Below are 25,871 nucleotides of genomic sequence, written 5' to 3' on the forward strand. Positions count from 1 at the left end.
CGAGGGTGCCTCGGGCTTTTGCACAGTACTGTAGTAACTTTATGTGTTGCACTGCACTTCTACCACAAAAAAAAACAAATTTCATGACTTCTGTGAGTGATGAAAAACCTGATTCTGATATGTCTTTCTATTCTGGACTGAGAGTGGGAAGGGGGAAGGGAGAGAGGAAACATGGTTGGGAAAAGGGGAAGAGAGAGAAGAAGGAGTGAGAAGCACCAGAGAAACCTTCGGTAATGGTCAATAAAGCAACAGTTTGGAATCAAATTACCTTGCCTGGTGTCTCAGGATTGGGTGTGTCTTTACCCATGCCAACCCCATTACGGACCACTTTCAGGCATATGATTAATGCCACACTGTTGGTGCATTCCCGAAGAAGGAAAACCCAGTCTTTGTTGATATTGTACCAAACCTCTGGATGGTGAGGTGGAGATGCATCTCTACCATAGGAGGTGTAAGGTGCTCCTTTCCTCTGCTAGCCTGCAGGTCACCCTTGGGCAAAGTGTAGCACCTGCTTAGCCCCCGATCGGGGTTATATGAAGCCATGGGAGCAGGTAGTGGATGGTCGTATGAACAGTTGGTGCATATCACAAGTCCTGGTTATACAACCACTGACACTAGGCAGACAATCTCTGAAGAGTATTGATAATGGCTGGGGTCGCCCAACTTATAAACACACTGCCCAGAAGAAGGCAATAGCAAATTGCTGTGTAGAACAGTTAGGGTCATGGAGACCACGGTTGCCCACATGGTAGGGCATGGAATGTAATGATGAAGGTGATGACTGTTGTCCAGGAAAACAATTAAGGGCTCAGTGGAGTGTTGTGGGGCTGCAAAAAATACTCCTGCGAATGTTTCCTTCAGCAATCTGTTTCTTCACAGTGACAACTGAGCGAATCAAGTTTAGAGCCTGATCTGCTCATCAATCAGATGCATTTTCCCATTGTCCTTATTTCCAGACAGCACCTGTGGTGGTACCATTTCCCCGACACAGATGAGGCCAAACATGTTCCTTCTTATTCTTATTTTGCTCCCATACTACATAGTTTCTTACATGATTTCACCAGCTCCATCACCAGCATGGCATTGCAAAATGATTTAATTTATTAATAGCAGCTAAGGCTTCATACCCTCACATGTACTGTATGTGCTTTATTTGTATATATATTTTTTCTACAGCTTAAGGTTTTATTAAAATACTTTGTTTCCAATAACGCTTTAAATTTTCTGAGTCTTATGCAAAACCTCACAGGCAAAATCCTGCAAGTGAATGAGACATAAATCAAATTGGTGCTCTAAGATCACATGTTTAAACCTAAATGTTGTGCTTGAGAATTTTGCTCCTCGATTACATATCAAAGAAGCATATACTGCATCAAAACAGAAAATTCAATTTATGTTCATCACAGCATATTTTCTTTGTATATAATGAAAAAATATTGTCTTCATAATTATTCTGCCACAGAATGCAAAAAAAGTGAGTTAGAAAAGAAAAGGTCATGGAAATGTGCGGTAACTTTGGGAAATGTAAAAATGAATGACAATAGAGAACAGACCAATATTGATCACCAAGTTGTGTTCCAAAACCAATCATCTCATAATTTACTTCTTTCATCTCAAGTGCCTATAATATATCCTCTGTATAATTGTGATGCACTCTTCACTCGTTCTAAACCAGTAAGATATAATAAGTCATCTAAACGTGCAATAATTACCATTAACCTGAATCTGCCTGGGTGAGGGTGGATGATAGATCCTTCAATGCACTGGTTCCATCCCAACTCATGAGGATTTGCAGAAACATTAGGACTTTCTTAAAAAAGGACATAATAAGCTCTATTTTCCATCAGTAGAAAGGTGAGGATCTGACGAAGGGTAAGAGATATTTTCCTTGCCTCCTGTCATCTGTTACCACAATTAGATTGGATGTGCATCTTTGGAAATTCAGCCCAGAATATGTATAAGAGGCCAGTTGCTCAAGAAATTTGAAAGCATTATTGTGAATTAAGCCTGTATCAACTGTGATCCTTTATTTTCATTATTTATTTAGCTACATCGCAGACTAGGCTCTCTCAGCCCTTCGAACTGTGTCTCCCACCATCTCCTGCCCCTAGTTTAATCACGGGACAATTTACAATGACCAATTAACCTACCAACTGGTAGGTCTTTGGACTGTGGGAGGAAACCAGAGCACCCAGAGAAAACCCATGTATTCCATGGGAAGATCATACAAGCTCCTCACGTTGGAATTGAACTCTGATATCCGACATCCAGAGGTGTAATAGCGCCGTGCTAACCATCATACTATCGTGGCGCCCCTTGCTGTGATGGTGCCAGATAACACCTTCAAAGGCACTTCAGGGAGAGAGACTGTTGTTCCAACAGTGATACAGCTCCCTGCAATTATTTTCATAAAATACCTCTAGGTCACAGAGAAATCAAAATTCATTCTGTTTAAATCACATCATATCCAAACAAGAAAACAAGACGTCATTCAAAATCTTTTCTACTTTGTATTCTTGGCCTACCCAGCATACTGAATGAGCAGATGGGTGCTTGGTACTGATTACATCTGATCAATCCATAATCCATTACCTTCATCTTGAAAAGCGTGTTAACTATTAACTCAATTAAAAGACTAAATGCAACTTGAGCTATCCTTGTAAACCACACATAAGAAATATGACATTTATAACACAGACTTATCTGAAAGGACCTTCTCTAAAGCATTATTGACACCGTTAGGTTTTGTTTTTTTTTCTAGGTAATAAATCCAAAAAAGAAAATAAAGAAGAAGAAGTATGTCCATTCAGGAACTGTGAGTACTTATAGTCATTGGAAATAAATTTTCATGGAATGGTTCCTTAGAATTTTGTTCTCCTTGATGAATTTTCTAAGCCATCGTGATCAGGGGTTGCCTGCCTTAATCATGTCATAAGAATGCACTAACAGGCATGACTGTGAGCCAGTGAAAGGAACAGATTGGGTGATGTTGGAGAGTCAATTTTTATGTTTGGCTGTCAAATAATTTTCCTGAAATGATCAAATTGCAGTTATTGAAATAATATATAAACATGAGGAAAGTAATATCTAGGGGTTAAGTTTGTATAAGTTCCTTTGAACAGACTTCTAACTTCAGGAGGTGAGACTGTTGCTGTTCCAACAGTGACAAAGCTCCTTGCAATTAATTTCATAAAATGCCTCTAAGTCACAGAAAAAAACCTCATTCTGTTTAAATCACACAATATCCAAACAAGAAAACAAGATGTCATTCAAAATTCATCTTTAGTACTTTCTATATTTGAACAACAATGAAAACTAAAATAAATAATCAATATATTGAATTATGACTTGTAAAGAAAAGAAAGCGTGTGTACATTTAAAATACTTGTTCCACTGAGGCATGATGTCTAGAAATAAATTCCATTTTACTACTGCAAAGTGCTTTGGCTTCTTGTTAGTTTGAATTATTTCGAGATTTTTTCTTATTATTCTTATATTTGATTTTGTATGTAAATTATAACAATAGTCCATTGCAAAATTAATGAACACGATGTTATCAATTAGAGAATGGTAGATTATTTATTCTGATAACTTATTTTTGGAGAATTTTTTTTCATTTATGGGAGATGGCAGCTTCGGGGGAAATAACCATCTATTGTCCATCAGTAATTGCACTTGAGAAAGTGAAGATGGACTTTCCACCTTGAATGCTGTAACCCGAGATTAAGGTTTTTCCATTGTGCTATTAGATAGAGAAAGTCGAATTTTGTAACTTTGTGGTAGTGACTTTTCCCATGCATTTGCTGTTGTCCATCTTCATGTTGGAAGCAGAGGACTGAGGAGATACTGCTGGAAAATTTCAGTGGGTCAAGCAGCACCTGTAGGAGGAAAGGAATTATCAACGTTTCAGGTCAAAACCCTGCATCAGGCCGAGAGTGGAGAGGTGGGTTGGGCAGTATAAAGAGCAGAAGGGAACAGTGAGAAAAAGCTTCGGAGACACCTGGTGGGCTGAGGAGGGTGTAACATAACGGGGGCGATCAGTAGGGGTGGAGTTCAAAGACAGTGACAGATGAGCAGTAGATGGAGGCAAAGAGAAAGAATGGAGGAAGAATATAAACAGATGGCGGAATGTGGAGGGAGGGGAGTGTGAAGATGGAAGGCCAGTTGCTGGAGGAAGATAAGTGGGAACGCACAGCACTGCCAGTGTTGGATGCTGATGAGTAAAGGAGGTGAGAATGGGAACCATTAGGGAAGAGGTAAATAGTGAAGAAAAGTAGAGAAGGGTGACATGGATGGATGGAACAAGGAGGGTGAAGGGGAGCTGGGATGTGTCTGGAAAAGGGTTCAAATGTGGGAATGCTGGAGGAAAATTGGAAGGGGAGGGAGCAAATTTCGGGTGGTGAAGAAAGGGGTTATCTAAAATCGGAAAACTCACTACTAATGCCACTGAGTTGTAGACCACCCAGATGGAATATAAATCTTATTCCTCTGGATTGCAATGGGCACCATCGGGCAGTGGAGAAGGTGAAAATTGGGCAGGTCAGCATGGGAATGGGAAAAGAAGCTGAAAGGGTCTGCGACTTTGTCCTTGGGATAGTCATTGCAGATTGTCATTGCCACATATGGATCATTGAATGCAGTAGACAAGGTGGAAGGAGCGCATGTGAACCTTTGCCTCACCTTGAAGGGCTGTTTACATCCCTGGATAGTATTGAGGAAGGAGGTGCTAAGGAGAAGTGTATCATGTACTGTGAGACAGGGAAAAGTGCCTAGAATGGGTGTGGAGGTGTGAGTCACGCTCGAAGGAGCATTGGTGAACTGCTGTGATGCATTTTGTAAATGGTACATAGGACTGATGTAACAAGACTGCAGTGAAGGGAGTGAATATTTAGTGTGATGTTTAGGAAGTTAATCAAACTGGCTGCTTTGTCCCAAATTGAGTCCTTCTTTGGTATTGATGGAGTTGCACTCAAGGGATTAGTTCCCATAATTTACTTGATTTATCCCTTGTGGATGGTGAAAAGTTTTTGACACTGTGAACAGCATTCCAAGGAATACACAGCTATTGTAACGGCAACATTAACGTGGGCATTGGTGGTAGTGTATTTGGTAATGGTTAAGTTATTGAACATCACATGAAGGAGACTTTTGCAAGTTCTAATTTAGGAGACAGTACACTTGGTTAAGTGCAGGCCTGTCAAGAGCAGCCACTTTAAACTCATCTCTATGCCTGGACTGCGGTTGGAATGAGATAACTGGAGCCAAGTAAAGCATCAGTGAACATGATGTTGGTGAATAGCAAGGAATTTGCTAACTTAATCCACAACTTCCATCACTTTGCTATGTGACTAGACTGATTGGCCTGGGATTTGTCCTGCTTTTTCCCAATAGTATGGCCTGATGGGATGGTTTCCAGTTTTGGAGTTACAGTAGGATACCTGGCCACACCTGCTCCAAAGGTGAACAAAGGAAAGAAAGATTTAATATAAGTATGTAGAACCTTGAAACGTTTTGATGGTGCAGATAAAGGGAACCAGTTTCCACTAACACAGAGACTGGAAAACATTAGTCCGAGATTGAAAATAATTGGCAAATGAGGGAGCAGAGTGTTTTATTTTATGCATTTACTTCATCCACCTGAAATGTATTGGCAGAAATAAATTCAATAGTACATTTTAAACAAGAATAGAATGGATAGTTGGAAAGGGACAACTTGCTGGATGACGGGTAAAGAACAGTGTTATGTTTTGTAACTCCAAAACATAAAATTAATTGAAGGAAAAACAATGGAATCCAGATTGTTTGTACATTAATTTCGTTTTTACTTTTAGTGAGGCACGAACCTATGACGTGGAGTCGTGACAACGTATGCTATTCACATAATCCGTAATGAATTATGTAAACAACTAAGAATGATTAATCAAACAATACATTTACAATATCACTGAAGTATTCAATAAACCACACTCCTCCCTGCTTAGCTATAAACTCCAACTCAATATGGAATGCATCTCAACTCAGATATGTGTTTATTGCTCTCTAGTCATATATACACACACACAAACATTTGTATATAGATACACACACACACACACACACTCCTCTCTCTCTCTCTCTTTCTTTCTTTCTTTATATATATATATATATACAGTAGATCCACAGTATTGTAAATTTTAAATGTCCCATTCGGGCCTATAGATTTAATCACTGTGGGGGATTTCTTACTCTTGTAGGATAGAGTCTTTCCTGAACAGGCAAGTCATTCTGCTTGACAGGTGAGACTTGTGGTTGTGGAACAATTCAGGTTCTGATACCTCTTCCATGGTAGTTGAAGGAGTTGACTCCGGAACTGCAGGAAGTGGTTCTGATAGCTCTGGATACCTTTCTTCTTGATGTGCTAGCATCCCAAACAGTGCATGGCAAGCTGCTTGATCTTCTGATCTATCCACATCCACCGGATAAAGCTTTGAGTCAACAATTTCATTTTGACCACATCTAGATGACTGGCTTGTAGCTCCTCTAACACCATAGCTCTCAGCTTGGATGGTGCAACAATTCGCAACACCCACATAAGGCAACCCTGTCAAGGATAAGTTCACCCCAACATTGGTAAAACTGGGATTTCTGCTGCACATTTCAGCCATTTTGGGTGGCCCTGTAGACCAGAGACAATGTGGGTCCAGTCTGGTTTCCCTTTGGATCATCTCTGCTGTAATATGGAAACTTTTGATTGCGTTAGGGAGAATATATCAAAAGGAGTGTCCTCCTTTGTAAATTCTTCAGGTATTATTTTTTCCAAAGGTAAACAGGACAATCCATCAGGATTTCCATGAATAGTTGTAATCTTGAATTCCATCTTTTAATTGTGTCCTCCAAGAAACAGAGTCCATCTCCGCATTCATGCTGCTGCTGTGAGTGAAACACGCTTCTGTGGATTGAAAATGGACACCAGTGGTTGATGATCGATAATGAGAGTAAACTCTCTGCCATACAAGTGCTGGCTGAAAGACTTCACACCCCAAGCCAAACTCTGTCAATCTGTGCATATTTTTTCTCTGTAGCAGTAAGGGAATGTGATGCAAAACCTATGTGGCATTCACTTCTGTCACTTATAACATGTGACATAACTGCACCTATACAGGCATCACAAGCAAAGCTTCACTGCAGATTATAATGTGTGAGTACAGTGTCTGATGTCACCATTTCCTTTACCTTTTTGAAAGCCACCCTACTCTGCTTTGTCCATTTCTATTTCTTCCTGATCTATAATAATGAGTTCAAAGGATTGGGCACAGTAGCCATATTTGGCAGAAACCAGTTGACAAATCCTAAAAAGGACCACAATTTTGACACAAATGGGGCATCCACCACTGCTTGAATTTTCCCAGCACAGTTGTGTAAATCTTGTGCATCAATGGTGTGACCGCAGTAAGTGATGCTTGGGTTAAAGAGTTTACACTTGCTGCATCATAATACAAGCCCATAATTTTTTAATTCTTTTAACACTGTCTTGAGATTTTGGAGATGTTTCTTGTCATCCTTTTCAGTAACAATGATGTCATCCATGATTGTAACACTGAGTGCCCGGGCAGCCTTACAAGACTTGGTCCGTAGCTTTATGCCAAAGTGAATGTGCAGAAGCTATTCCAAAAATAAGCTTGTTATTAACAATAAAGCTCATTGTGAGTGTTTATATTGAGAAACACTTTGGACTCTTCCATTTCCATCTGTAAGTGGGCCTCAGCTAAGTTAATTTTGTTGAAGAGTTTCCCTCCAGAAAGGTTTGCAAATATATTCTCTATCCTGAGCAGAGGCCATTGAACTACTTTCAGTGCTGGGTTGATCGAGACCTTAAAATAACCACAAACCCTGACAGACCCATTATTCTTGGCTTCTGAGACCTCTGAAGTTGCCCATGGGCTCCACTTAACCTCCATATGATATAGCTCACTGGCTGCTCTATCATGGATGGTATAAAGAACCAGAAAGGCCTTGTAAAACTTGAATTTGGAGTGTTCATTTAACACTATGAAAATTGATATGTTTGAGTTTTACAATGCCGTTTTTGAACACAGCTATGGTATCATTCACAATCTTTCTTAATTCATTTTCAGTTTACTCTATTGCAGGGGATGTGATATGCAAATGGTGGGCGGATCTCCAATCTAGTTATAGTTGTCTCAGCCAATCACATCCCCACAATGCTGGCCCTCTTGTTAGCTTGTTGGTTGTTGTATTTCACTGTTACGAATGTCATTCCCACAAGAGTTATCTTTTCTCCAGTATAAGTTCTCCGTTGGATATCTGCAGGCTTCAGTTCAGTATCTTTGAAATACAGTTCAAACTCATTTTGTTGAATGACTGAAATAGCCGAGCCAGTGTCCAATCTCATTTTATTTAATTTGCCACTCACTTCTGGCGCAAGCCATATTTCTTGTCTAATGTTGGTTTTCACATAATTGATCTCAAGACTACTCAGTCCAGTGTCATTCTGATCACTATCAGATTTTTCATCAACAGCATGCAGATTAGTGCTCTTTATGAAACTGCAACTTGACATTTTATCTTTTTCTCTTCTCTGTGCAATCCATTTATATTTGTCTGCCCAACATGCTCTTTTCTGTGTGTCCTACTTTGTTTCATTTTCTGCAAGTTTCGCCTTTAAACCTGTGAAACCCACTGGGTTCCATGGCTGCATATGTCTAGGGAAGACACTCTCTGATCCCGCCAGACCCTTGAGATTGAGACGGCTCTTCCACCCCAAACCCAGGTTTGTGTGGATGCTGTGTAATTTGCTACCCTGTGCCACAAAATAACAGAGAGTACACTGCATACGACTAAAGGAATTATATTTATGACTCTTAACTAAAGGGTAAGTAAAAAAAAAACAAACAAAAAGAAATGGGCCCATTCTAATTAAACAATTGCACAAGTTGGAGCTCAGTGTTTCACCAATGTTTACTGATCCTCAATCGATCTCAGCACCTGGCTTCGTCGAATCACGGTCCCGCACCAGGTCGAATCCTACGACCTATTCTCTCCACCTCCTGCTGAAAAAAAAACCCAAGACCAACATTAATGACCCTCACCAATAAAACCTCCCCCCTTAGTTCCACCATCCTTAGTTCCACATATTCATCATCATCCCTTATCTTCAACAATAACCCAAACAGGCTGAAAGCAGAACAGACTGCTCTTAGAGAATTGTTAAATGAAATATCTACAGCATAACAGTAAAAATGTGAACCAGGGCATTACACCTGCATTGACCTGGATGTGAGCCCTGGCACAAAGGAAACAGAATTTGTTCAGGCAGGCAGGTTTCTGTTTAGACATTGCAATGTTTTCATGCTCACTTTCATTCCTGACTGCAACTCAATTGTGTCTCTGTCTGCAGTTTCCATTGATATAACTATTTCAACTGTTCTTTTAGATGTGAGTTGTGCTTCAGTTAGGAACAGGTTTTACATGCTTTCTTGTAAGATTCCACAAACAAAACATTAAACAGTGCAGCATTAAGCCCATCATTGAACTGACAATGCTCAGAGTATCTCTTCAATTCGGCCACGTATGCTGAAATGAGCTCCCCTTCCTTTTGATTCCATTTATGAAACCTAAAGCTTTCTGCAATCAATAATGGTTTTGATTCTAAATATTCCTGCATTACTTTTCACGATATCAGCAAAGCTCATCTAGACTTGTTTGTTTGGAGCAGTCAAATTTCTAAGCAACTATGTTGTTCTACCTAATGCACTCAGCAAAGCTGGCACTCGTTTTGCACTGATTATTTTGTTTGCTTCAAAATACTGCTCAATTCACTCATTATCCGGTTATCTCTTGTGCAATCGAACATGTCTGTCTTTCCAATGTAGTCAAACATTCCTGCTGTTCTTTTTTATTTCTGATTATTATCACCTGGTTCTCACTGTTTATTGAACCTGTGAATTCATTTGTTTTCTGCTTTTTTTAAAACTCGAACATCCCGCTGCACTTCAACAGGTAGGTATATGTCTTGGGTTTATCTTAAAACTACCTATTCACTATTATTATAATTTGTAAGTCCAAAACATAAAAGTAATTGAAAGATAAGCAAGACAGTATGGAATGCGTGGAATGTATATGCATTAATTTTGTTTTTACTTTTAGTGAGGCGCACATTATGTGATGATGTGATAACGTATGCCATTCACATACTTCTATATATACCATAATGAATTATGTAAACAACAAAAATGCTTAATCAAACAATATATTTACAATATTACTCAAACATTACTGAAATATTAAATACATAACAAATATGGCTATAGGACTAATTACTTACTTTTTATTGACAGAGTTGGCACAGGTATGAATGGTAAAATGGCCTTGTCTTGTATGATTATTGGTCTGACTGGACTGAATGACTGAATATGAAACTTAACACCATTCAGCTCTAAAGCTGTGCCTTTTATTTTTCAACCCTCAAGTTTACAGATCCACCGCATGTGGAGATACTATAAATAAGGTTATGGTATTGGGTAAAATATGTAAGATTTTTCTGGAATTTACATTTGAGCAGAGCAAGACCTTCTGTAGGCCCATCTGAAATATAACTGCACATGGTTAAAATAAACATTCTTAAATTAAAATGATTTCTACATTTTGCTTATTTTTTAATTCAGTTGCTGAGAATGTAGTATGTTAGGAAGCAAACCTGTATTTCAAATAACCTCATCTTATTGCTTTATTGCTCAGTATTTTTGCTAAAATTAGTTCAATTTGACATCTTCAGATGATGAATCTTCTGCTCACCATGCTTCCCATTTCCCCACAGGTTACACTGCTGTCCTTTACAGTTGAATCTGAGCATACATTTCTCGATTATATTAAAGGCGGGTGAGTAGTGTTTGAAATTACCCATGTACAGTTCCAAATTAATAATATCCTGGTTTTCATGCAATATAATCATGCTCTCTGAGGTAGAAGAATCTGAAGAATATAACACGGACTGCAATACATTAAATTAGGTTCCATGAAATTTATCTACTGTATACATCAAATAAGAAGTTTCTCTGAAAATAGGAATTGAAATCATGTTATATAAAATTCAAAGTTTGATTAATTTGATCTAAAATAATCACCTTAATGCTTCTCAAAGGGCAGGTAGGTAATTATAATATAGCACATGTCAGGAATCAGCCATTAAACTTTGTAAAAATAAAGTAAAATATGTTTATATATGTCATCACTTTTATCATACTGACTTACTTTGCAGCCTCCATTTTAAGAGCCATTATGTAACATGGTTCATGCCTCACTCCAGGATCTGTGTACAAAATCTAGGATAATGGATCATACAATGGGAATATGCTAAACTGGTGGATACACGTGAAGAAATGTTAAATTAAGGCTTATCTGCCTATTCAGATGGTCATGAGGAGGCATAATTTTAAGAGCAGCGTGTTTTGATAACTAATACAACCAAATATTTTGACAAACTGACCATTAATTCCATTTGCCATCTGTAGGACTTGGCTGTTCATGCTTAGTTACATCCTAGGATGTGCTGGGACACATTGAAGTCAATGGGTGTTTCAGATCTTTCAACATCAGACACTTTCACCCAGGTGTGACTCAGCCAGGGTTGATCAGGCCCTGGCTTGTGTCCCAGCAGCATTGATCCATGGCTCACGTCTCTTGATCCATAGCCATCTGGAGGCTCACTCAGCAGCCTCTGTGACAGATCTGATGGTTGTTAATTATTGCTATCTTTGCCTCAACATGAGTAATCTTGAACTTTGTAAAGAACAGGTTCTGAAATATTCTGCTGAGAGTTTAAAGTTTTTGCTAAAGTAGGATTTACTTAATTATTATGATGAGAACACAGTCTCAAAAGTACAAGGCATTCTTAAATATTTTGAGTTGTTGAATTCAGAATTATTTTTATTGCAGTATTTGAAGAATTACTAGAAACAAGAGATATTTGGATCCAGCCTAGATAAACAACTAACAAAAAGATGTAGACACAAGAGATTACAGATGGTGAATTATGGAGCAACATACAAAACACTGAAGGAATTCAGCAGGTCAGATATCATCTGTGGAGGGAATTGAAACATTGGCTATCCATTTCCCTTCATAGATGTTGCCTGATCTGCAGGGTTCCTCCAGCGTTTTGTGTGTTACTAATGACAATGTGTTACTGGCTTAGCAATTCATGCTAGGAATTTACTGAAAGAGTTAGTGAAAGGATAATGATAATATATTGTTGTGAAAAACAGATTGAAATGAACACCTGTATATTGGTGAGGCTCGATGTAGATTGGGAGACCGCTTCACCAAGCATCGAAGCGCCATCCGCCAGGGGAAGTGGGATCTCCCAATGACCACTTAATTCCACTTCCCATTATGATATGTCAGTCCATGGCCTCCTGCACTATCACACTGAGACCACACTCATGTTGGAGGAACAACACCTTATATTCCATTTGGGTAGCCTCCAACCTGATGGCATGAACATCAATATATCAACCTTCCAGTATTGCCCCCCCCTTCATCATTACCCATTCCCTTTTCCCTTTCTCACCTTATCTCCTTCTCTGCCCATTGTCTCCCTCTTGAGTTTCTCTCCCCTTCCCCTTTTCTTTCTTCCATAGCCTTCTACAACATCTGCTATTAGATTGCACCTTCTCCAGCCCTGTATCTATTTCACCTAATCAAGTTCCCAGCTCTTTACTTCACCCCTCCCCTCCTGAATTCACCTTGTGTTTCTCCCTCCCCTTCGCCCACCTTTTAAATCTACTCCTCATCTTTTTTTTTTATCTCCAGTCCTGCTGAAGGGTCTCAACCCAAAACTTTGACTGTGCTCTTTTCCAATACTGCCTGGCCTGCTGAGTTCCTCCAGCATTTTGTGTGTGTTGCTTGAAATGAGGGGGGATCTCATTAAAACCTATCAAAGGTTGAAAGGCATCGATAGAGTAGATGTGGAGAGGATGTTTCCTATGGTGATGGAGTATAAGTCTAGAGGACTCAACATCAGAAAGGAGGGACAGAGATGAGGAGGAATTTCTTTAGTCGGAGGGTGGTGAATCTGTGGAATGCGTTGCCACAGGTGGCTGTGAAGGCCAAGTTATTGGCCTACTTAAGGCAGAGTTTGATTAGTCATGGCATGAAGGAATATTGGGAAAAGACAGGAGATTGGGGCTGAGAGAGAAATGGATCAGCCATGATGAAATGGAGCACACTCGATGGGTCAAATGGTCTGATTCTGCTCTTGTATTTTACGGTGTTATGGTCTGATGGAAATATAATGTTGTTTTAGAAATGCCTTAGAATTGCTTTAGAACAGATATAATATAATATAAATGCCTTAGAACAGGTATAATGTTGTTTTAGAATTATTTCCAAAGTTAGTAGACATTTGGAGAGGCTAAATAATACCATCTGTTTATTACTAGAATCATAGAGGCGTACAGCACAGAAATGGCCCTTTGGACCAACCATCAATGCTGACTATGATGCCAACCTAATCCCAGGAACAGCACATTGAGTTCATTTTAGCAGTGGAACTTTGTGGGGATAAACTAGAAAATATAATTTCATTAAGAGCATTATTACAATGTGGAATATATTTCCATTACAGATACATGAGATATAATACTCATGTATTGCTTACATGGAAAATTGACTAATTTAAAAATATTATAAACAAAAACTCCACAATTTCAAGGGAAATTTGCTGAGAAATCGTGATTACAGTGTCCATTGCTTCTCATCCTTAAAGTTGACTAGAGGTGATAAATTAAAATAACTGGCCTTTGCCAAAACTTTTACTGTTTATTCCCATCTATAGATGCTGCTGAGACCTGCTGATCTCCCACAGCACTTTTTGTGTGTCAATCTGGATTTCCTGTATCTGCAGAAACCCTTGTGTTAATAACTAGCCCATAATTTTCTGAAAAATGGGAAAATGTATGCCAGTAGCAAATGCTATTCACATTCATTTAAGGGCAATTACATGGTTAAGGGCAGGAAACTAAACTTTCTGTCCCAAAAAGAAATCATTAGCTTACAGGGAAGAGGCATTTTGCTTTCTGGCTTACCATTGAAGTGATGGGAGTTTGTTGTATTTGAATAATAAATATGAACTAAATCCACAACCAGAAAATTAAGACGACCAATTTAGTCTAAGTACTCTTTTTCACAACATGATATTTGCTCATTATTGTGATTCATCCTCTTTCCAACTTTTGTCCAGATTTAATTGTGGTTGGAGATTTAAAAAGTCTGATTAATTCCCATTCCATGAATGCGATTAAGGAGAGACCCAGCTGTTTTCCCTGTTCACTCAGGTAGCAGATATCTTTTTCTCTCATTTCCATGATGACTCATTCTTTCAGCAAGTCTCCCTTCAGAAAGACTAAGAACTTAAACGTGTACTGGCAAATCTAACCATTAGCCAATGCCATCAAATCCATTACTACAGCAAATTATGAGCTTCCATGTTTAAGTTTAGTTAAGGCAAACTCAATTACATGAGAGGGTTACATTCTCTGAAATTAATGGTTTGGGGGCATTTATTTATAATTCTAATTGATATCTCTTAATGCTCTTCTAAAATACTCAGTTAAAGTGTTGCTTCTTCATTTTCAGCGTGCACATGATTCTTGGTTAGAGGAAGCTAGTTATGAGGCTTGTTATTGAGTGTAAGTTGAATTATTAAAAAGTGGATCACACAATTCACACCATTTGACAAAACAAAATCAGTCAGTTTGGTACAAGAGGAACCATGTGCTCACCCCTCCGACTCTTCGACCATGTGCTAACCCAGACCCACTATCACAGCAACACACACAAAATGCTGGAGGAACTCAGCAGGCAGCATCTATGGAAAAGAGTATTGTTGACGTTTCAGACCGAAAGTCTTTGACAGGACTGGAGAATAAAAGAAGCTGAGGAGTAGATTTAAAAAGTGGGAGGAGGGGAGAGAGAAACACGAGGTGATGGGTGAAACCTGAGGGGGGAGGAATGAAGTAAGGAGCTTGCAGGTTGATAGGTGAAAGAGAAAGAAGGCCATGGAAGAAGGAAAATGGGGGAGGAGCACCAGAGGGAGTTGGTGGGCAGGCAAGGAGATGTGAGAGAGGGAAAAGGGGAAGGAGGGGTGGGGGACATTACCACTACCACTGCACCTATCACCTTATGGTTCTTCCTCCCCTCCTCCCACTTTCTTACTCTGACTTCTCATCTTTTTTTCTAGTCCTGATGAAGGGTCTCAGCCTGAAATGTCGACTGTATTTTGCCTCGCTTGCTGAGTTCTTCCAGCATTTTGTGTGTGTTGCTCAGTAAATTAGATTATCATTATTCTCTGGAATGTAGGAGATTGGGTGGGGAGGAATGACTTGATACAGGTAAAAAAATAACATGAGAGACATAGACAGGGTGATAGCATGTAGCCTTTTTTCCAGGGAAGGGATGCTGGAAACAAGAGGGCATGTGTTCAAGATCAGAGGCAAGAGATTTTAAAGGGACATCTTCATGCAAAAGCTGGTGCATATTTGGAATGAATTGCTATAAATAGTGGGTGAGGCAGGCACATTCGCAACATTTTATTTATTTATTTATTTATTGAGAATCAGCACGTAATAGGCCCTTCCGGCCCTTCGAGTCACACCACCCAGCCATCTCCAAATTTAATCCTAGCCCAACCACGGGACAATTCACAATGCCCAATTAACCTACCAAGTAATACTTTTTTGGGCTGTGGGAGGAAACTGGAGAACCCAGAGGAAACCCATGCAGTCATCAGGAGATCATACATACTCCTTACCGGCAGTGGCAGGAATTGAACCCGGGTCGCTGGTATTGCAAAGTGTTGTGCTAACCACTATGCTACCGTGCCACCCCATCTAGATAAGTACATGGATAAGAGAGGTCTGTAGGGTTATTGGCCAAGCATATGCAGATGGAACTAGCTAACTGGGCAACACAGTCAGCATGGGCACATTGAGTTGAAGGGTGTGTTTCCATATTCTATGACTCTTTGACTTATTATGTTGTATTTTAACCATATGTATGAGAGTAGACAGGGATTTAAGCACACAAAAACTAATAGTTCCTTAGAAATCTGATGCTAACCTTATCAGTGCTATGATTAACCTATACCTGTAAGTAGAGTACATTGTGAGTCGTAATGTGGAGAACAGGTAATGTGGTGGTGTGTACTCACATCAGGGTCTAGGGGCATGTATCAATGCGTACACCATTCCTGATCAGATGAGTTCATTGAACGGCTTGTGAGAGTGAATTTGAGAATGGAGAATGAATTCTCCTTGCTCACCTCTGTGGCCACCTCCAGCCACACCATTCTGATATGGCCTGCAAGCCCCTGTTTGCATTAGCAGGAAATATGTCACGTGGAGCCCATCACAGAGTTTAGCATGACATCCAGTGAGGAATGACAGAAGTTCAAGGCCTTGACAGATCTATGTTCTATTTTCTCCTTCACATCTATTGTGCACTCAATTTCAAAATCTATCAGATTTTATGATTGAAGTGTGTTTCAAAAGAGTGGAGTTGAAATGAGTTCTGTGTGTTGCCTTTGCACTGGCTGAGGTTAACTGGTAATACATTAATAACGTGGCTGTGATTGCTTTAAGGCAGCTCTGAAGAATGCTCCGAAGAAAGTTATAGAGCTGTGCCCTATCATCGTTATTCCCTGACGCACTACTAACTCAGCTCAAGGAGAATCTATAATTCAATTTTCAATTTTTGTACTGTTATTCTACTACTTTGCTAAATGGCTCAGCTTTTGTATAATAAATAATAAAGGCACAGGAGCAGAATTAGGTCTTTTGGCCCCTTGAATCTGGTTGTCCATCCCAACATGGCTGATTTATTATCCCTCTCAACCCAATTCTCCCGCCTTGTCCCCACAACTTCTGATGCTCTTGCTGATCAAGAAACTATCAACCTCCACTTTAAGTATACCCGATGACTTGGCCTCTACAGCCATATGAGGCAATTAATTCCATATATTCACCATCTGCTCCCACAGCAATCAAACACTCCCTATACTATATGTTAACCCTTTCATTCCAAGACCATTCTTGTGAACCTCCTCCATGCAAATCAGACTGATTAATGATGAAATTTAGAAATCAGGAGTTGCCTTCTCCATTAGAAGGCTTTCCAGTATTTCACTGAAAGATAGACACTGACTAGATGCAATAACTACAAATTGTGGTCCCTATTTTTTCTATTAATTTCAACAGATATTTTTCTGAATTGTAATGGCAGGATGTGATCCATCACTATATGACCTCTCCAACATGCAAAATAAATGTTTGCAAGTATGGATTCTCATTCCTTAATATCTTAATTTTTTATCAAGAACATATGAAATCTGTTGTTTTAGGGCAGCATTACAATGCAAGATATAAAAAAAATTCTGTAAGTTACAATGATAGATAGAGCAAGAGAGGGATGGATAGATAGATCATCAGAGAGATAGTGCAAAAGAGGAATAGCGTGTTTCATGGACGTTTCAGAAATCTAATTCCAGCGGGGAGGAAGCTGTTGTCAAAATGTTGAATGTGTGTCTTTGGGCTTTTGTACCTCCTCTCCGATGGTAGTAATGAGAAGAGGGCATGTCCCAGATGGTTGGCGTACTTACGACAGCCCCATCAGCAGCAGGAGAAGTGCCCAGTAAGAAGGTTTCTCACAGGTGTGCCGTGCTCATTTAAAAAGAGAGCTTCGCGGGCATTCGGGATCATTCCGACGGCCCAGTCAGTGCCAGAAGCAATGTAGAGAGAAGTAAGTAAAAGTACGGGAGGGACAAGCAGAGCAGCCATTGTTCGGAGTGGGACAGTGGTGAGAGTCAGGCTTTGGCTCAAAGGAGCCTTCGGCTTGGCAGAGGCATTGGCTCTGGAAAAGTTGTTCGGGTAAGTTTCTGTTAAGTTTCCTTTTTTTCCTACTGTGTCAGGGGTACTTAATGAAGTTTAAGTGGCTATTGTGCGTCCTTCATACTGGATGTGAGAGACCTGGGAGACCCAGAGTCTCTGAGGGAACTACATCTGTGTGAAGTGCATCCAACTGCAGCTCCTTGAAGACAGTGTTAGGGATCTGGAGCAGCAGCTGGATAACCTCCGGCTTGTACGGGAGAGTGAGGAGATCATCAATCAGAGGCACAGGGAAGTAGCCACCCCAAAGTTGTAGGAGGTAGGTAGCTGGGTGACTGTCAGGAGAAGGAATTGGAAGGTGAATAGACAGTTAGCTCTGAGCACCTCTGTGGCCATTCTCCTCAATAATCAGTATACCATTTTGGACACCGTTGTGAGGATGACCTCTCGGGGAATGCCACAGAGACCAGGTTACTGGCTCCGAGCATAGGTCCGTGGTGCAAAAAGAGAAAGAGGGAGAAGAGGGGAGCAATAGTGATAGGGATCTCAATAGTCAGAGGAACAGACAGGAGATTCTGTGGATGTGAATAGGACATCTGAGTGGTATGTTGCCTCCCAGATGCCACGGATCGGATCATGCCCACTGTATTTTGGAGGGGGAGGGAGAGCAGCCAGATGCCTTGGTACATATTGGTACCAATGACATAGCAAGGAAAACGAAAAGGTCCTGAAGAGAGAATTTAGAGAGCTGGGCAGAAAGCTAAAAGGCAGGATCTCCCAGATAGTGATTTCTGGAGTGCGGGATTGCTGGATTGCTATCTGTGCCACACACCATTGAGGTTAGAAACAGGATGATTTGGCAGGCTGAGAAGTTGGTGCAGGGGGCAGGGCTTCAAGTTCTTGGATCATTGGGATCTCTTCTGGGGGAGGTATGACCTGTACAAGAGGGATGGGTTGCATCTGAACCTGAGGGGAACCAATATTCTCATGGGCAAGTTTGTTGGAGCTGTTGGGGAGGGTTTAAACTAATATGGCAGTGGGATTGGAACCAGACTGAAGGCACTTAGGATAGGACAGATGGTCAAAAAGCAAAGATAGCGTGCAGTCAGACTGTCAGGATGGGCAGGCAGATGATAGGACAAAATTGCAGCCAGCAGGGTGACTTTCAGTGCATTAGGGATGCAGAATCAAAACGGGTAGCAAATACAGAACTCAAGGTGTTATATCTCAATGCACGGATTATAAAAAATAAGGTGGATAATCTTGTTTCACTTTTACAGATTGTCAAGCATGATGTTGTGGCCATTACTGAATCGTGGCTGAAGGGTATAGTTGGGAGTTGAATGTTCAAGATTACATGTTGTATCAGAGGGATGGGAAGATAGGCAGAGGGGGTGGCATGGCTCTGCTGGTAAGGAATGGCATCAAATCATTGGGAAGATGTGACATAGGAATGGATAATATTGAATCCTTGTAGGTTGAGTTAAGAAACTACAAGTGTAAAAGCACACTGATGGCAGATATATACAGGCCTTCAAACAGTAGCTGGGATGTGGACTACAGATTACAATGGGAAATAGAAAAAGGCATGTCAAAAGGGCAATGTTATCATAGTCATGGGAGATTTTAACATGCAGGTAGCTTGGGAAAGTCAGGTTGGTAGTGGATCTCAAGAGAATGAATTTGTTGAATGCCTACAAGATGGCTTTTTGAGAGCAGTTTGTCATTGGGCCTATTGGGGATCAGCTATTCTGGATTGGGTGTTATTTAATGAACCAGAGGCAATTGGGGAGCTTAAGGCAGAGGAACTCTAGGGAGGCAGTGATCTCAAAATGATGGAGTTCAACTTGTAATTTGATAAGGAGAAAGTAAAGTCTGACCATAGCAGTACTTCAGTGGAGTGAAGGAAATTATAGTGGTATGAGAGAGGAGCTGGCCAAAGTAAATTGGAAAGAGATGCTAGCAGAGATGACAGCAGAACAGCAATGGCTTGAGTTTCTGGAAAAAATGAGGAAAGTTCAAGATAGATGTATCCCAAAGACAAAAAGAAAATACCCAAATGGTAAAATAGTACAACCATGGCTGACAAAGGAAGTCCAAGCTAACGTAAAAGCAAAAGAGAGGGGATTCAACAAACCAATTATTAGCGGGAACATAAAGGATTAGGAAGCTTTTAAAAACATACAGAAAACAACTAAAAGAATCATTAGGAAGGAAAAGATAAAATACGAAAGCAAGTTCGCAAACAATATCAAGGTGGATAGAAAAAGCTGTTACAAGTATATAAAAAATAAAAAAGAGAAGTTGTTTTAGGGCCGCTAGAAAATGAGACTGGAGAAATAATAACAGGGGACAAGGAGATGGCAGATGAACTAAATGAGTATTTTGCATCAGTCTTCACTGTGGAAGACACTAGCGGTGTGCCAGATGCTGAAGGGTGCAAGGGAAGAGAGGTGAGTTACTATTGCAAGGTGCTCAAAATGCTGAAAGACCTAAAGGTATACAAGTTACCCAGACCAGATGAACTGCACCCTAGGGTTCTGAAAGAGGTAATGTTAGAGACTGTGGAGACATTAGTAATGATCTTTCAAGAATCATTGGACTCTGACTTGGTTCCGGAGAACTGGAAAATTGCAAATGTCACTTCACTCTTTAAAAAAAAAAGGAGAGGTGTAGTGGAAAGGAAATTAGCCTGACCTCAGTGGTTGGGAAGATATTGGAGTCAATTGTTAATGATGAGGTTATGGAGTACTTGCTCAACCAGGACAAGATAGGACAAAGTCAGTGTGGTTTCCAGAAGGGAAAATCTTGCTTGCTGAACCTGTAGGAATTCCTTGAGGAGATTACAAGTCAGATAGATAAAGGGGATGCAATGGATTTTGAATATTTGGATTTTCATAATGCCTTTAACAAGGTGCCACACATGAGGCTGCTTACCAAGTTAAGAGCCCATGCTATTACAGGAAGGCTACTAGCATGGTTAGGCCATTGGCTGATTGGTAGGAGGCAGCAAACGGGAATAAAAGGATCTTTTTATGCTGTATCTCAATGATTTAGATGATGTTATAGATAGCTTTGTTGCCAAGTTTGCAGATGATACAAAGTTTGGTGAGGAGCAAGTAGTGTTGAGGAAACAGGAAGGCTGAAGAAGGATTTAGACAGATTAGGAGAATGGGCAAGAAAGTGGCAAGTGAAATAGAATGCTGGAAAATGCACGGTAATGCGCTTTAGTAGAAGAATTAAATGTGCAGACTATTTTCTAAACTGTGAGAAAATACAAAAATCTGAGATGCACAGGGACTTTGGAGTTTGTGCAGAACACACAAAAGTTATCTTGCAGGTAGAGTCGGTGGTGAGGAAGGCAAATGCAATGTTTGCATTCATTTCAAGAGGTCTAGAATACAAGAGCAAGAATGTAATGCTGAGGCATTATAAGGCACTGGTGAGCTCTCACCTTGAGTATTGTGAACCATTTCAGGGCTCTTTATCTAAGAGAAGATGTGCTGGTATTGGAGAGGGTTCAGAGGATGCTGGGAATTATAGCGTTGTCATACAAAGAATGTTTGATGACTCTGGGCCTATACTTGCTAGGATTTAGAAGGGTGAGGGGGGAGTCTCATTGAAACCTTTTGAATGTTGAAAGGCCTAGAGAGAGTAGTTGTGGAAAGGATCTTTCCCATGGTGGGGGAGTCTAGGACAAGAGGGTACAGCCTCAGGATAGACATTTAAAACAGAGATGCGGAGAAATTTCTTTAGCCAGAGGGTGGCGAGTTTGTGGAATTTGTTACTACAGGCAGCTATGAAGGCCAGGTCTTTGGGTGTATTTAAGGCAGCGATTGATAGGTTCTTGATTAGCCATGGCAACAGAGGTAACATGGAGAAGGCCGAGGAGTGGGACTGAGGAGGGGGATAAAAAAGGATCAGCCATGATTGAATGGTGGAGCAGATTCAATGGGCCAAATGGCCTAATTCTGCTCCTATGTGTTACAGTCTTATAGTCTCAATGATAAATGCCACCTTCTTGAAGATTTCCCCGAGGCTGGGTAGGCTTGTGCCTGTTATGGAGCTGGCTGAGTCCACAACCCTCTGGGGCCTCTCTTGATCCTGTGTATTGACATCTTCATATCAGGTAGAGATACAACCAGTCAGAATGCTCTGCAGTTGCAGCTGCCCACCCTTTCCACCCCTGACCCCTCAGTGAGGAAGTAAGATGATGAGATTTATTTTTTACATTTTCTTTCTTGATTTTTATTTAATCCCAGCTTTTTTTTTTGCTTTCTGTGCCTGATTTGGCATTAAATCAAAAAATTCTAGCCAGCGTTATCTTTAATTAGATTCTATATAGTTGATTATGACTGTTAAGAAAATGCGGATGACCTAGATGCCCTCCAGAGATGTTTTGCTAACCTGAGCATCCAGGGCGAAAGACCGAAGAAACTACAAATGGATGCTCTCTTATGTGCAATGTGATTCATTAACTTAAATCTCATCCTCAGATGACTGCCGTATCTAGACCAGTAATTTTATTTGAGTTGATAGCTCTTCAATGACTTGAAATTAGACAGAAAATATTTCACTGATAAGCGTTCCTCTCTGAGGAGACAGGAAGTTAGCATTTTAGTTTCATGTTACCTGTCTGTCTCTCTACACACTGTACCGCAACAGCTCAAGAAAGTGGTTTCCCAACACTTATTCAAGAGTCGTTAGGAAGGGGCAATAAATGCTGATGTTGTCTGCGATGTTTGCATCCTAAAAATTTAATTGCAGAACCTTCTAACTTGCTGAGGATTTCCAGCATTTTCATCTTTGCACTGACAGTACTTCGATTTTGTTATCACCTACAAATTGATTTGATGAACCTGTTGTTATGAGGAACCAGTTGAAGAAAATGGAGCTGAAACACAATCAGTGAAAACTTTTGATCATCAAAAGCAGCACGCACCATAGCAGTTAGTGCAATGCTTTACAGTACCAGCGACCAAGGTTCAATTCCGGCTACTGCCTTTCGGGAGTTTGTGCACTCTGCCTGTAACTGCGTGGGGTTCCTCTGGATGTACCAGTTGATAGGTTAATTGGTCATTGTAAATTTTGCCGTAAGTAGGTTAGGGTTAAATCAGGGGTTGCTGGGCAGTTCAGAAGGCCTTGCTGTATCTCAATCAATCTTTCTATTTTTCTTGGACAAATAAATAATTAAGTTAGTTTCTGCTATTTGGTACAGTGGTACACAGATAGGTTTAGTATTTCACAACTTCAGAGAATCCAGGTTCAATACTGACCTATGATGTCTGCGTGAAGTTTGGGCATTTTGCCTGTTACTATGTGGGTTCCCACAAATGCCCCAATTTCCTCAACTGGGCTTGGATGAATTGACCAATGTAAATTGCCCCTACTGCAGAAAGGTAATAAGAAAATCACATACAGAACATAGGTCATAAGGAAATAAGTGATGGACTAGGATTGCTCTGAGCAGGCGGAGATTCAGTAGGATGAATAGCCTCCTTTATCCTTTGAAAGTATAAAAACGATGAAGTCCACAGAAAGAATTTTTCAAAGACTGTACCCCTTTCCTCTCCCACTTATTATTTATCAGGTGTATATGTTTGAGAGTCAAGTCTCAAAAGAAATTAGGTAGAAAGATTAAAAGATCAGTTAATCATTATTTATTTTTGCAGAATTAAAAGTCTTCCTCTTTCTTGATCCACTGTAGTGAATTGTCAAATGAGCGTGAGGTTCAATTGTATTGATGAAGATTCCACTCCATTGAGCTGCTAATTTCCTGTCACATTCTCATGATTTTAGTGATCAGATTGTGTCAGCATTATTGAACAGAAGTCATGCTAAAGGTATTAGAAATATTAATCCAACAAATGGATTCAGCATTTTAAGGCAGTGCTCACTGAGTTATTTGGTCAAATACACTCCAATATGCAACTTAATTGGTTTATTACTGTAACACACAATGCAATGCAGTGAAAAATGTTGTTACGTATGCTATCCATACAGATCATTTCAAAATATTAGTACAGTGAAGTAGGAAAAGCAGTAAGGGAATACAGATCACAGTGTGTCCATCTCAGAGAAAGTACAATGCAGGTAGACAATGACATGCGAGGTAAGGTAGGTTATATAACGAAGTAAGCTGTATTCCTTTCAGTGCCATTTCTTTGAATTAAACTATTTATAACTCACTTCATTTTTTTCCCCGAGAACTTATTGGTTATTGAAAAAGACAAGAGAGGAGATTGTTGAGATCTTGGCAAAGATCTTTGTATCCTACAGTCATACTTGAGGTCACAGGAAACTGGAGAATAGCCTGTGTTGTTCCTTTCTGTTTAAGAAGAGCAATAGAGACAAACCAGAACATTGGGCTGGTGAATTTTACATTAATGGTGAGGAAATCATTGGTGAGAATTCTTAACGGTAGGATCTACTCACATCTGGAAAAGTCTTGGGTTATTAGTGGTAGTGAGCATGGCTTGTATGGTGGATGACATGCTTTACAAATGATTGGAGAGATGGTGAAGATAATTGATAAGTGAATATATTCACCAGCGCAGTGGATATTGTATTAACGAACTTTAGTTATGCTTTTAGTAGACTGATCCAGAAGATTAGTCATGGGACCCATGGACTGGATTCAAAATTTGGTTTGGCCTTAGAAGAGAGATATTGGTGGAAGGAGTGTTATTCTGACTGGAGGCCTGTGTTCAGCAAGGATCTATGCCAAGTCCTCTGACAATTAAGATATATAAAATGTTGATGGACTAATTAATAAGTTTGCAGATGAAATAAAACTTCAAGTGTGGATAGTGAGGAAGGTTGACCAAGGATTCAGTGGATAATGTGGGCAGGAAAATGGCAGATAGGCTTTATCCAGACAAATGCAAAATGTTGCACTTTGTGAAGTCAAGTACAAGAGGAAAGTGTACAGTTAATGGCAGGACACTAAGAAGCACTGAGGTAGGATGTTACAGAAGGTGTAAAGGCAGACTCACCTTCATCACTCAGGACGTTGAGTTTCAGCATAAGGAAATCACGTTGCAGTTGTACACGGGCCACACTAGGAGCCAAATCTATGTGCGGATCTGGTCACTGCCTAACAGAAAGGATATAGAGTCTTTACAGTGGGTGCAGAAGAGGTTCAGCTGGATGTTGTTTGGATTAGAGAGTATTCACTACAGTGAGAGGTTGGACAGACTTGGACTGTTTTTCTGAATCGATGGAGGCCGAAGAGTGACTTGGTAGAAATACAGTATGTGTTAATAAAAGGCAGAGACAGGGTAGACAGGCAGAGTCTTATACCACAGGATAGAAATGTCACATACTACAGGATACGTACTTAAGATGAGAAGAAGAAAATATTGGAAATTTATGAAATAGTTTTCACACAGAATAGAGGGTACCTAATTTTTTTCAAGTTTAAACATGTTAGAGGTTGGAAAAACCATTGAAATGTGGTAGGGAGATTAGAATCTTTCCATTTAAATAAAATAGATCTTCTGGCTATTAATGTAACAAATGCAGTCAAATGGCAAGCTGAAGGGGTTAATGACTGAAGTCTATCATTGGTAGTCCAAAAATTGCAGTAATAGGATGAGGTTGTAAATCAATACGTAAAACTACTGAAATAATATCAAAAATGTCTTTCCAATATTTTTCCAAAAGAGGGCAAGACCAGAACATATGCGTCAAGGAAGAATTACATCTGTCACAGACGAGATGTATATGACCATAAAAACGAGCTAACTTATCCTTAGACGTATGGGCCCTATGATCCACTGTAAATTGTATCAAAGCATGTCTAGCACACATTGAAGAAGTGTTAAATAGTTGGGGAATTTTCTCCCATTTCTCTATGGGTAAAGATACCTGAAGTTCTCTTTCCCATTCATTCTTAATTTTATCAGACATACCTAAATGTATTTTCGTAATTAAATCATAAACAATGATACCACTGATCCTTCGGTTAAATTTGAAGAAACATGGAGGACA

At 40.0% G+C, this 25,871-nt stretch overlaps 1 protein-coding gene across 6 annotated transcripts in view; it reads left to right on the forward strand.

Annotated features, from left to right (window-relative positions):
- LOC140209516 (copine-8-like) overlaps window positions 1-25,871 on the forward strand; it is a 669,962-nt gene that overhangs the window by 495,706 nt on the left and 148,385 nt on the right. For all 6 annotated transcript variants that reach the window (XM_072277770.1, XM_072277771.1, XM_072277769.1 and 3 more), the window contains 2 exons: window positions 2,762-2,815; window positions 10,817-10,878. In XM_072277770.1, the coding sequence (XP_072133871.1) occupies window positions 2,762-2,815; window positions 10,817-10,878 (116 nt within the window). The remainder of the gene's footprint in view (window positions 1-2,761; window positions 2,816-10,816; window positions 10,879-25,871) is intronic.

This window comes from Mobula birostris, chromosome 14 (assembly GCF_030028105.1).
Source record: "Mobula birostris isolate sMobBir1 chromosome 14, sMobBir1.hap1, whole genome shotgun sequence".
NCBI classification, from domain to species: Eukaryota; Metazoa; Chordata; class Chondrichthyes; order Myliobatiformes; family Myliobatidae; genus Mobula; species Mobula birostris.